A 13,826-nucleotide genomic window follows, 5' to 3' on the forward strand; every position below is an offset into this window, starting at 1 on the left:
TAATTTTAATTAATTGATAATAATATTTGTTGAAACAAAAATATAATTATTTATAAATAAATAAATTAATTTATGGCCAGTGGTTTGGATTCGGCACTGGTGGCGTTGTTATGTAACAGTTTTGGGAACTAACTCGTACATCAATAAGAGAACATATGCAGTTTGGCAGCCATCTCGTTAGCTATTTATCCATACTAGTCCATACTAATATTATAAATGCGAAAGTAACTCTGTCTGTCTGTCTGTCTGTCTGTCTGTCTGTTACTCTTTCACGCCTAAACGGCTGAACGGATTTTGATGAAATTTGGTATGGTGATAGATGATAGCCTATAAATGGTCATAGGCTATAAATAATCACGCCATCGTTCTTAGGGGGTAGGCAGTAGGCAGATAACTAAATTGAGTTAGTGATTTTTAGTCGTTTTTGTTGGGACTTTTGCTCTTTCACGTCTAAACGGCTGAACAGATTTTGATGAAATTTAGTAAGGTAATAGATGGTTACCTAAAAACGGATATAAGATCAAAATGATCACGTCATCGTACTTAGGGGGTAGGAAGTAGGCAGAAAACTGAATTGAGTTAGTGATTTTTTTATGGTTTTTGCTGGGAGTTTTGCTCTATCATGCCTAAACGGCTGAATGGATTTTGATGAAATTTAGTTAGGTGATAGATAGTAACCTAGAAAAGGATATGGAATATGGGGGGAGGGGTGAAAGTGGGAATGTTGCCCAGCAAAGCGGGTAGTTCACAGCTAGTAATTTATAATTTATAAGGTAAGAAGAATTTTATGGACGCTCTTATGCATTAAACAAAGTAAACAACCCAGTAGTGTTGTATAACTAAGTACATAGCCAGGCAAGTTTGGTGTGTCTATTGACAACGCTCATACCACATAGGAGACAGTGCCTTGAATAAAGCATGACCACTGTCAATGGTCACACCAAACCTGCTTGGCTATGTTATTGCTATACAACACTACTGTGTTGTTTTCTTTGTTTTATTCATAAGAACGTTCATAAAAATTCCTCTTACTTCACATACTATAAATGGCTAGCGAGACGGCTGCCAAACTGTATATACATGACTGTGTTTATGAACGACCTCATTGCTATGTTAAACTATTAGCAAAATAGGGAATCCAAGCGTTTAACATTAATTTTAAGTTTAAAAATTATTCAGAAGAGTGAATATTTTAATATTTTTTATTTCTCCCTGTTAAAAAATAAATTGTTTCACACATACTTCTGTCTCATCACATGCAACTTCTGCCCAGATCTTTCGAGACCCATTAAAATATTTATGCGACATAAGGTTTGAGGAATATTGATTAAAAAAATTTATAACTATTAACCTAAAACAACTGCGGAGACAAGAAAGAAAGGAATTTCACAAGATATTTCCAATAGTAGTCCGAAAACTAGATTACATATGATGGCTCCAACTCTTCCAGCAAATGTTGCCGTACACACAGCCAATGCACTAAAAATAATTGAAATTATTACATAGTATTTATTGATCCTTATTTCAATTTTTTTTTTGTCAATAATAAAATGAAACAAATGCTTCAAATTTTCGTTAATTATTTTTATCAGTTACAATTCGGATCTATGGTTATAATGGTTTGATTCAACTTTTTTTTTTCAAATTTTTGCTTTCAAGTGTGATTTATTTTAACCGTGTAGTGACTTTTAAACATTTTGGGCGATAGTTTTAACGCATGAAAAGTGTAATATATTAAAGTACTTAGGCAACGAATCTAAGAAAATATAACCCCGGGATACTTGGAAAAAATAGCCACGTAAACATAGCGACGGAAAAAATAGATCCGAAAAAAAAAACTGAAAAAACGAATTCGGAAAAAAACACCTGAAAAAAAGTAACTGACAAGCATTCGATAGTAATGAGTGCTAAAATATTAATAATTTCGTTAATTTTTTCTTTAGATTCGAATTTTTGTTCACAAACATATAAAAAATTTACATTTCCGTTCAATGAACAAAATCAAAATCAAAACTCAACAGTATCGTTTATCTTCGTTTTCTGTAATAGTGTCCCATTTTTGAACGCAAGGGCTAAAAACTTCAAAACCCAACCAATTACTCTATCGTCGACAAGCTCAACCCAATCAACTCGTAATTACAAATATACAGAAACAGAGTTACCAAAAATCATCAAATGAGTTTGGGATGTATATTTCTGGATAATTTTTTCTTGTCTATTTTTTTCGGATCTATTTTTTCTGGTCTATTTTACTTTTTCCGTCACTTTTTTTGCTGGTCTATTTTTTCGTCGCTATTTTTTCCGGGGCTATTTTTTCCGATTATCAGTTTAACACTAAGTTTAGGTGTTTACATACTTTAAAAAAATATAATATACAAAAAATATTTATAAAGTTAAAATGGAATGAAATTGAATTACTTATATGCTCATTTTACAATAAGCATATTCAAAAATACTCTTAAAAACAATTAGCGAAAATAACTTGTATAATGTTGTTTTTCTTCTCTTAATTACGTATTTTACCTGACAGAAGTTGGAAATATATCAACAATAACACTATTAAGAACCATATTTCCTGTAGCAAATGCTGTTAAACAAATACTAGCAACAATAACGTTTTGTTCGGCAGTGGTTACCCAAAATATTATTGCTGATGTTATTCCTCCAATCGCAGCTAGTGCTATTGGTAATAAACGTCTGCTTTTAAAAAATCCAGCTATGACTCCAGATAATATATTTCCACATAAACATACAGTACCCATAATTATGGTATTTATAAAAGTGTTTGTTTCAATTTTCTCAACACATCTAAAATTTAAAAAAAGAAAAAGATATAAATAGCTAGTTCAGATTTAAATTTCAAGCCAAGACTAATCCATCAAGTTATTGATGGCCTTAAGTTCTTGTCAATTAGGTAACCAAAATATTAAGCAAATATTAGCCAATTTGGTGAGATTTCTTACTAAATTTTTTGCTTTTAAATTTGAAGGGAGAGGGAATTTACGACTTTTTTTTGCCAACCTGAATAACATTTATCTTGCCTCTGAAGTTGTTGTTGGTCTAAGCGTAGGCATTGTTTGTAATAGTGTGATTTCTTCAATGTGGTCCAGCTATGTTAAACCACGACCTTTTGACGTTTACCTCTAGCATTAAATTGCCTTGCCTGTAGCTTTTTATACTTTCGATTTGTTCTAAGATGTGTGAAAACTGATACCAACAGTAGGTACGCTCATTTCGCATGACTAAGTCGCTAATGTGAAAAAGTGAAATCAGTCAAGTCTTCAAAAGAATACTTACTCAATTTCTGGCTTACTGGCTGTGATATAGTTTTCGATTTCTATCGCATTCACAAACGAATTATTTGATTTAGCCAAAGCCGATTCAGGCGAAGTTAATAACATTGTTAATGGTTCTGGATGTGATACAAAATTTTCGAGATAATTTTCTTCAAACAATCCACAAACAGTAATAGTGTTATTGGGAAATTGTGAATAATGTGCATCGAAACGTTTGATAAATTCTGGAAGCCATAATCCCATACCATAATAGCCAAACATATTCGCAAACATCATAAACATTACTAAACAAGTATATGATAGCAATGGTGGTTTTAATAATGAACAAATTTGATTCATTATATCTCTTAAAATTCTTGCAGTTTTTCCATTAACTGGTGTTGGTGAGCTTTTCATATGTTCATGACATTGTTCGTTTTCAAATTGGTTCTTTTTAAGGTTTGATGTTTCGTTTAATATATGTTTTACCTGTTAAAATATCAAAACAATTAGTATTGGGTTGACAATTTATTGAAAAAACATAAACATCAATTTTATTATTAAAGGTTTCGTTGAATTAATTTTTCCATAATTAATTTTTGCCTTGAATTAATAACTTTCAATTAAATTAACAAAGAAGTGTGAAAATTTATTTGTATGTAATTTACAATTGATTATTTTGTTGACAAAGATAATGTGATTTGTAGGAATATCAAAAGTTTAGTTTTTATTTTTTCCCGTAGCTTAGGCAATTTATTTGCATACTTGCATTAAAAGTTGTGTATATCCTGTAGTCTAATGTATAAAACATTATCATTGTTTAAGATATTCAAGATCTACGATAATTCTTGAAGAACTAATACGTGGTATCCATTTTAAAGAAAATCCTTAAAGAAAAAAATAAAAACGTGAAAAATAACATTTCTTTTTTGCCTGAACTTGACATAAATAATGAAAAAATTATTTATCGAAATCTTCCTTTTACTAGTAAAAAGGAAAAACTATAACCAAAACCAATTAGAAGAAGAAAAACTAGTAGTTGTTAAGAATATTTGTTAAAAATAACAATACTAACCGGAAATGTTTCTTTAGGCATTCCTGTATTAACTTCATACATTTTTCGTAATATATTTAATGCCTTTTCACTGTGACCTTTCACTAATAATAATTTTGGACTAGGTGGTAAAAAGCATAACCATATTGCTGCAATTAATGGCATAATTCCAATTGTAGCCATATAAACACGCCATGATAATATTGTAAATGTTGAACTTATACTCCAATGAATTGGTAATGGTATGATTGCCCATGCAATTGCTAAAATAATAATAAATAAATATTTTTTGTGTCAATCTTTGTATTTGTAGCATTGTCAAGCTAATGATATTAGTAGCTGGCTATTATGGTTACATTTAGATGGTAGAGGAGGGAATTTAACATTTTACCGCGAATATTTCTTAAGCAAGATGAATCGTAATGCGGTTTTTTGTATTAGGTTCTAGAAGGTTTTTATAAACTTTATGAACGTTGCAAATTGTGGGGAGATAATTTTTCTCGTTTGTGCATTAAAAAATGTATTTTTTGTACATATTTTGTACGTATAACATAGTAAATAGATAATGTTGCGAACATGCATTTTTTTGAAATTTTTTTCAATATATTTACGTCTTATGACTATTACAATCTTTTTATAAAATATTATCATTACTATAATGCCGTAACGGGATTTCGGCTAATTTTTCTCTACAAATTCAAAGCGCTGCCGAAACAGACCGTACAATTAACCAGGCATTTGCCAATGATAGTGTTGATGAGCGCACTGTTTTATAGGCCATAAAAAACAATGTTCCGTTTTCGTGAAATTTAGTTCCAGTGATGATAGCCTCAAAGGTGAGCTGCGAAGTGGTCGATCTAGAGTAATCAAAGACGAGGATTTGAGGATCCTGGTGGAGACAAACATCGTGTGGAATGGCGGAAGAACAGGGTGTCTGATCCCATGCGGTTTTGGATGGTTTAAAACGTATTGGAAAGATCAAAAAGCTCAAAAGTTATTCACTATAATTTTCTGTAACCGGGCCAAACCTTCGCAGTAAATTTCTATTAGGAGGAAATCGACGAAATGTACCTATACTACCCCACGACAACGCCCGCCCGGACGTTTCACAAATCACCACCCGAAAATTAATTACCCACCATACTCCCTAGAAATCTCGCTAACGGACTACCATCTTTTTAAGCACTTTCTCACCAGTAGAACCTTCGTCAATATCAAGACCATGCAAAAACGGCCTTGGTCGATTTCATCGAATTCAAAGCCCCCAGTTTATATGGAATTAATCAACTTGTGTTACGTTGGTAAAAGTGCACTGATTCAAATAGCGCTTATTTCGATTAAATTGAATAAGTATTCACTGAGATATTACAATTTAAAGTAGACTATCATAAAAACGGACAAAACTTTTGAAACAACCTAAATGTGACACTTTGTATATAGCACAATATCAAATAATGTACATAAAAATATATCTAATTAGACAATTAACAGAATCTATAGAAAGGAGATAATTCAGATAATCTAATTTATAAGATATAAAATTATTTAATTAATTAATTAATTAATTAATGACATGTCAACAAAGTTACAATAAAACATGTGTTATGTTTTCCAATAAATATTTTGGGAATATAACACAATATTTTTGAAGTCGAGTTAGTTTTTCAAAATTTTTCCAGATATTTATTTCTTTATAAATAATTTTCTTCAAGAAATCATTTAAAGTTGAGTTTTTTCCATGTAGATTTTTAAAGGAAAACTTATCACAATGCACAATTATAGAGTCAGAAAATTCTAAATTTTTGTATACTCATTAAGGATATTATAATACAATCATCATATAATTTTAAGCCGATTGATCATTTCTAACTCGAGATAAACAGTTAGGATTAGATATTAACATTTACAGCATTGGATAGGTTATTTTAAAAAAAATTTTTTAATTCTAGTAAAAAAACTATCAGAAATTTTCAAAAAATTAATTTTTCATTGATGCAATTGTTCTAAATTAAAAAAAATAAAGATATTTTCATTGGAGATATAATAACACAAAGTTAAATAATTTATGAAAAAATGTACAAGCCCACAAGTTGTAACAGAAACAACTATATTATTGTAAACAACGAGAGTACCTAATGTGTGTGAAGTCTCTGCGAGTACAGTCTTAGACAAAAATTACGGTTCATTTCATTAAAAGATAATCTACTCTATCGCGCATAAAATCCAAAACTTTTTGACTATATTGTAGCACAACTACCTTAAGGTAGGGAAATTCTATAAATACAAAAAAAAATCCATTTATCCGTATTCTTACCTGGTAGTAATACCCAAGAAAGTGTATAAAACATTCCAGTGTAACAAAGACATTTGTGCCGTGTTAATTGGGTGTGAAATTCTCCTAAATATGAGAATATTAATGTAGCTGGAGCTCCAATAACAAATCCATTTAATAAACGAAATATAACGAGTGTGTTTAATGAACGAGCTATTAAACTGGAACTGATTGTTAAAATTGAATCACTGAATAATGTTGCAATCAATATATTACGTCTCCCTAAACCAGTATCAGCCAATATACCCCATAAAAATGAACTTAAACAGCAACCTAAACATATATGAATCATAATTAATTTTATAAATCAGCAATTTCCAAATTTTGTTCCCCCTGATACAAAAAGGGTATTAATAAATTCGAATATTCGAATTAATAAATTCGATTTGAAAGCGATACAATTCGATTCATTAAAATTACAAATTTTTAAATTTTGGATGAACTAAAACTTAAAAAAAAGTTGGAGTTCTTAAAAATAAACCGAATTCAGGCTTCAATGCGAAAATAATTCGAAAAAATATTCAAACTTTTTTTAAAAATTTGACCTAAAATAAGACTTATATGCAATTTGTACATGTATATATGTTGTTACTGTTGCCTAGATATAGAGTAAACGAAACTAAAAAAATTAATACAATCCTTTTTACAAAATTTTGGCTACTTTTAAGACATAAAATAATATTTTTATGCAATTTGCACATGTTTATATGTTGTTATTGTTGCCTAGATATAGAGGAAGAGGAAATGTAAAGAAATGATACAATCCTTTGTACAAAATCTTGACTTTTTTTAAGACATAAAATAATATTTTTATGCAATTTGCACATGTTTATATGGTGTTTCTGTTGTCTAGATGAAGAGTCAAGAACCAAGCTATGAAAAATTTTCGATTAAATGACTTTGAAAGCGATTCAATAATGCAAACCTTTTATAAAGATCTACTTCCATTCAAAACGTAAAACAATTTTTTTATACAAAGAGAACATATCTATATGTTGTTAATGTTGGCTAGACGTAGAAGAAATTAAAATACTCTGTCTGCGAGAGAAATATAATAATTTTTAGCTTTGTGAGGGGATAAACCAAGAAAATCTTCCCATTCACCTCTCTAGAACTCTATGCTATACAAAACATTCTAACTGTTGTGGGAGAAATAAATTTAAAAATAGTTCTAAAATTTTAACCGTATGAGCATTTTAGGTGGATTTGTTTCAGTTAATTAGTGTTTAAGAAAATAAAATATTTTACTACAGTTGTATCATGCTTTATGACAGCACGTTCATTTCTTTCATTTTAGTAATTTATAACAATGTTGCATTTTATTTAAAAACTTCCCTCATATGCTGGAATAAAAGAAACTCCGGGAATGAGTAACTAATTATTCTTAAGCTAATTTCGTACAGGACTTGGGTAAAATATTACGCTAAATTTTCTTTACAATTATTTTATTAATACTGTTTTTATACATTCATAATAAATTTACATACTTAACACAATAAATTACATAAATTTTATAAATCAATTTTCAAAAATAATATAAATTTAAAATTAAGTTTTATTGAATAGACCGCTTAATACTAATTTTAATAATTAAAAGTAATAATTTATTTGGACTTGTTTTTGCTAAAATAATTAAAAACACATAATATTAAAAAAAAATCTTTTATTCAAATGAATATAAATCGCCTCTTTTCCCAAAATGAATTAATACCGTTTATTTCAAAAGCCAACTTGGACTATTTTTTAATCGTAGGACTTAAATCGAAGTAACTCTAAGAAAATGGATATTATTAACAAAAAAAAAAAAAAAAAAACAAAACAAAACAAATATTTACAACACTTATACAATTTTTGCTATTTGAAAACAATTTAATAGAATGTATGGTGAGAATGTATAAACATAAATCAGTAGATTCGGACACCTAATAAAAATTGATGTTAAATTTATTGTAATTAGTATTTTATTTCTATTATTGTACAATCTTAATGTCGTTTGTATTATTATTGATAATTAGTTATTTTATGGAAAATGTCAATGTCCAAACCCAAATGCAAGAACTTGCGACATATCTAAGGAGCATTTTACGGTTTAGTATTAACAATTTACATAATCGAAATTAATAAATATATACAAACATTAAAGATTCGTCAATTAATATGAAATAAAATTATAAATATTACTGAAACATTTAAAAATCATTGCACCATTGCGAAAATTCTCAATAATTTGACAAATTTTGAATCAGACAGCCAACAGACGGGTAGAGATAGCTATCACAAAGTTTTGATTATGACTACAAAATGACTATAAAAAAAAATTGCTATAATTAAAAAACTAATAAAAGTTGTGATAATTAAAAATTATTTTTAAACTGTAGTTTCGCCGAACACATACGAAAATTTACCATGACATATTTATTTATATAGATACTTTTTTTTCTATCATTGTACAATCTTAATGTCGTTTGTATTATTATTAACAATTAGTTACTTTATGGAAAAAATGTCTTTTTATTTCTTAATCATAGGACTTAAATCGAAGTAACTCTAAGAAAATGTATATTATTAACAAAAAAAAAAAAAAAAAACAAAAAACAAATATTTACAACACTAATACAATTTTTGCTATTTGAAAACAATTTAATAGAATGTATAAGCATAAATCAGTAGATTCGGACACCTAATAAAAATTGATGTTAAATTTATTATAATTAGTATTTTATTTCTATTATTGTACAATCTTAATTTCGTTTATATTATTATTAATTGTCAATGATTTTATGCAAAATTGTTAAAATCAGTTTAAGATCCCGGACCTGACGACAGCAATGCGCTGATTTGTATCACTCGTAGCCAAATTGTACATTTTAAGAGGTCCTGAAGCTATGACATTAACACTCCTCGTTTATTATGTATGCCATAAAGGCTGATTATAAACGACAATGTACGTTTGTCGGAGTTCATGACAGGTACCAGTATGCAAGAGAGCATTTTACATCGAACTGTTAACCATTTACATCAAAATCAAAATTAGTAAATATATATAAACATTTAAGATTCATCAATAAAAACGAAAGAAAATCATAAATACTACAAAAGTAACAAAATCATTGCACCGCTATGTATTTTCAGTTGTTTTTAACAAATTTTTAATGAAACAGACCGTAAACGGGTTGACAAAGTTATAATAAATTTTTGGTTAGTCCTGCAAATTTAATTGCAATGGCACATTTGTAAATAAACTTTTTATTTCTATCATTGTACAATCTTAATGTCGTTTGTATTATTATTAATAATTAGTTATTTTATGGAAAATGTCAATGTCCAAACCCAAATGCAAGAACTGGCTACATATCTCAGGAGCATTTTACGGTTTAGTATTAACAATTTACATAATCGAAATTAATAAATATATACAAACATTAAAGATTCGTCAATTAATATGAAATAAAATTATAAATATTACTGAAACATTTAAAAATCATTGCACCATTGCGAATATTTTCAATAATTTGACAAATTTTGGATCAGACAGCCAACAGACGGGTAGAGATAGTTATCACAAAGTTTTGATTATGACTACAAAATGACTATAAAAAAATTGCTATAATTAAAAAACTAATACAAGTTGTGATAATTAAAAATTATTTAAAACTGTAGTTTCGTCGTACACATACGAAAATTTACAATGACATCTTTTTTAATATAAATTCTTTTTATTTCTATCATTGTACAATCTTAATGTCGTTTGTATTATTATTAATAATTAGTTATTTTATGGAAAATGTCAATGTCCAAACCCAAATGCAAGAACTGGCTACATATCTCAGGAGCATTTTACGGTTTAGTATTAACAAATTACATAATCGAAATTAATAAATATATACAAACATTAAAGATTCGTCAATTAATATGAAATAAAATTATAAATATTACTGAAACATTTAAAAATCATTGCACCATTGCGAATATTTTCAATAATTTGACAAATTTTGGATCAGACAGCCAACAGACGGGTAGAGATAGCTATCACAAAGTTTTGATTATGACTACAAAATGACTATAAAAAATTGCTATAATTAAAAAACTAATACAAGTTGTGATAATTAAAAATTATTTAAAACTGTAGTTTCGTCGAACACATACGAAAATTTACAATGACATCTTTTTTAATATAAATTCTTTTTATTTCTATCATTGTACAATCTTAATGTCGTTTGTATTATTATTAATAATTAGTTATTTTATGGAAAATGTCAATGTCCAAACCCAAATGCAAGAACTGGCTACATATCTCAGGAGCATTTTACGGTTTAGTATTAACAAATTACATAATCGAAATTAATAAATATATACAAACATTAAAGATTCGTCAATTAATATGAAATAAAATTATAAATATTACTGAAACATTTAAAAATCATTGCACCATTGCGAATATTTTCAATAATTTGACAAATTTTGGATCAGACAGCCAACAGACGGGTAGAGATAGCTATCACAAAGTTTTGATTATGACTACAAAATGACTATAAAAAAATTGCTATAATTAAAAAACTAATACAAGTTGTGATAATTAAAAATTATTTAAAACTGTAGTTTCGTCGAACACATACGAAAATTTACAATGACATATTTTTTAATATAAATTCTTTTTATTTCTATCATTGTACAATCTTAATGTTGTTTGTATTATTATTAATAATTAGTTATTTTATGGAAAATGTCAATGTCCAAACCCAAATGCAAGAACTGGCTACATATCTCAGGAGCATTTTACGGTTTAGTATTAACAAATTACATAATCGAAATTAATAAATATATACAAACATTAAAGATTCGTCAATTAATATGAAATAAAATTATAAATATTACTGAAACATTTAAAAATCATTGCACCATTGCGAATATTTTCAATAATTTGACAAATTTTGGATCAGACAGCCAACAGACGGGTAGAGATAGCTATCACAAAGTTTTGATTATGACTACAAAATGACTATAAAAAAATTGCTATAATTAAAAAACTAATACAAGTTGTGATAATTAAAAATTATTTAAAACTGTAGTTTCGTCGAACACATACGAAAATTTACAATGACATCTTTTTTAATATAAATTCTTTTTATTTCTATCATTGTACAATCTTAATGTCGTTTGTATTATTATTAATAATTAGTTATTTTATGGAAAATGTCAATGTCCAAACCCAAATGCAAGAACTGGCTACATATCTCAGGAGCATTTTACGGTTTAGTATTAACAATTTACATAATCGAAATTAATAAATATATACAAACATTAAAGATTCGTCAATTAATATGAAATAAAATTATAAATATTACTGAAACATTTAAAAATCATTGCACCATTGCGAATATTTTCAATAATTTGACAAATTTTGGATCAGACAGCCAACAGACGGGTAGAGATAGCTATCACAAAGTTTTGATTATGACTACAAAATGACTATAAAAAAATTGCTATAATTAAAAAACTAATACAAGTTGTGATAATTAAAAATTATTTAAAACTGTAGTTTCGTCGAACACATACGAAAATTTACAATGACATCTTTTTTAATATAAATTCTTTTTATTTCTATCATTGTACAATCTTAATGTCGTTTGTATTATTATTAATAATTAGTTATTTTATGGAAAATGTCAATGTCCAAACCCAAATGCAAGAACTGGCTACATATCTCAGGAGCATTTTACGGTTTAGTATTAACAAATTACATAATCGAAATTAATAAATATATACAAACATTAAAGATTCGTCAATTAATATGAAATAAAATTATAAATATTACTGAAACATTTAAAAATCATTGCACCATTGCGAATATTTTCAATAATTTGACAAATTTTGGATCAGACAGCCAACAGACGGGTAGAGATAGCTATCACAAAGTTTTGATTATGACTACAAAATGACTATAAAAAATTGCTATAATTAAAAAACTAATACAAGTTGTGATAATTAAAAATTATTTAAAACTGTAGTTTCGTCGAACACATACGAAAATTTACAATGACATCTTTTTTAATATAAATTCTTTTTATTTCTATCATTGTACAATCTTAATGTCGTTTGTATTATTATTAATAATTAGTTATTTTATGGAAAATGTCAATGTCCAAACCCAAATGCAAGAACTGGCTACATATCTCAGGAGCATTTTACGGTTTAGTATTAACAAATTACATAATCGAAATTAATAAATATATACAAACATTAAAGATTCGTCAATTAATATGAAATAAAATTATAAATATTACTGAAACATTTAAAAATCATTGCACCATTGCGAATATTTTCAATAATTTGACAAATTTTGGATCAGACAGCCAACAGACGGGTAGAGATAGCTATCACAAAGTTTTGATTATGACTACAAAATGACTATAAAAAATTGCTATAATTAAAAAACTAATACAAGTTGTGATAATTAAAAATTATTTAAAACTGTAGTTTCGTCGAACACATACGAAAATTTACAATGACATCTTTTTTAATATAAATTCTTTTTATTTCTATCATTGTACAATCTTAATGTCGTTTGTATTATTATTAATAATTAGTTATTTTATGGAAAATGTCAATGTCCAAACCCAAATGCAAGAACTGGCTACATATCTCAGGAGCATTTTACGGTTTAGTATTAACAATTTACATAATCGAAATTAATAAATATATACAAACATTAAAGATTCGTCAATTAATATGAAATAAAATTATAAATATTACTAAAACATTTAAAAATCATTGCACCATTGCGAATATTTTCAATAATTTGACAAATTTTGGATCAGACAGCCAACAGACGGGTAGAGATAGCTATCACAAAGTTTTGATTATGACTACAAAATGACTATAAAAAAATTGCTATAATTAAAAAACTAATACAAGTTGTGATAATTAAAAATTATTTAAAACTGTAGTTTCGTCGAACACATACGAAAATTTACAATGACATCTTTTTTAATATAAATTCTTTTTATTTCTATCATTGTACAATCTTAATGTCGTTTGTATTATTATTAATAATTAGTTATTTTATGGAAAATGTCAATGTCCAAACCCAAATGCAAGAACTGGCTACATATCTCAGGAGCATTTTACGGTTTAGTATTAACAATTTACATAATCGAAATTAATA

The 13,826-nt window shown here is 27.3% G+C and overlaps 1 protein-coding gene across 1 annotated transcript in view; it reads right to left on the bottom strand.

Moving 5' to 3' along the window:
• LOC123303229 (synaptic vesicle glycoprotein 2A-like) overlaps nt 1-13,826 on the bottom strand; it is a 45,822-nt gene that overhangs the window by 1,910 nt on the left and 30,086 nt on the right. The window contains exons 4-8 of the mRNA XM_044886268.1: nt 6,644-6,934; nt 4,351-4,592; nt 3,298-3,764; nt 2,524-2,808; nt 1,352-1,479 (exon numbers count right to left, since the gene is read on the bottom strand). Coding sequence (XP_044742203.1) covers nt 1,352-1,479; nt 2,524-2,808; nt 3,298-3,764; nt 4,351-4,592; nt 6,644-6,934 — 1,413 coding nt within the window. The remainder of the gene's footprint in view (nt 1-1,351; nt 1,480-2,523; nt 2,809-3,297; nt 3,765-4,350; nt 4,593-6,643; nt 6,935-13,826) is intronic.

This window comes from Chrysoperla carnea, chromosome 1 (genome assembly GCF_905475395.1).
Source record: "Chrysoperla carnea chromosome 1, inChrCarn1.1, whole genome shotgun sequence".
In the NCBI taxonomy this organism is placed as follows: domain Eukaryota; kingdom Metazoa; phylum Arthropoda; class Insecta; order Neuroptera; family Chrysopidae; genus Chrysoperla; species Chrysoperla carnea.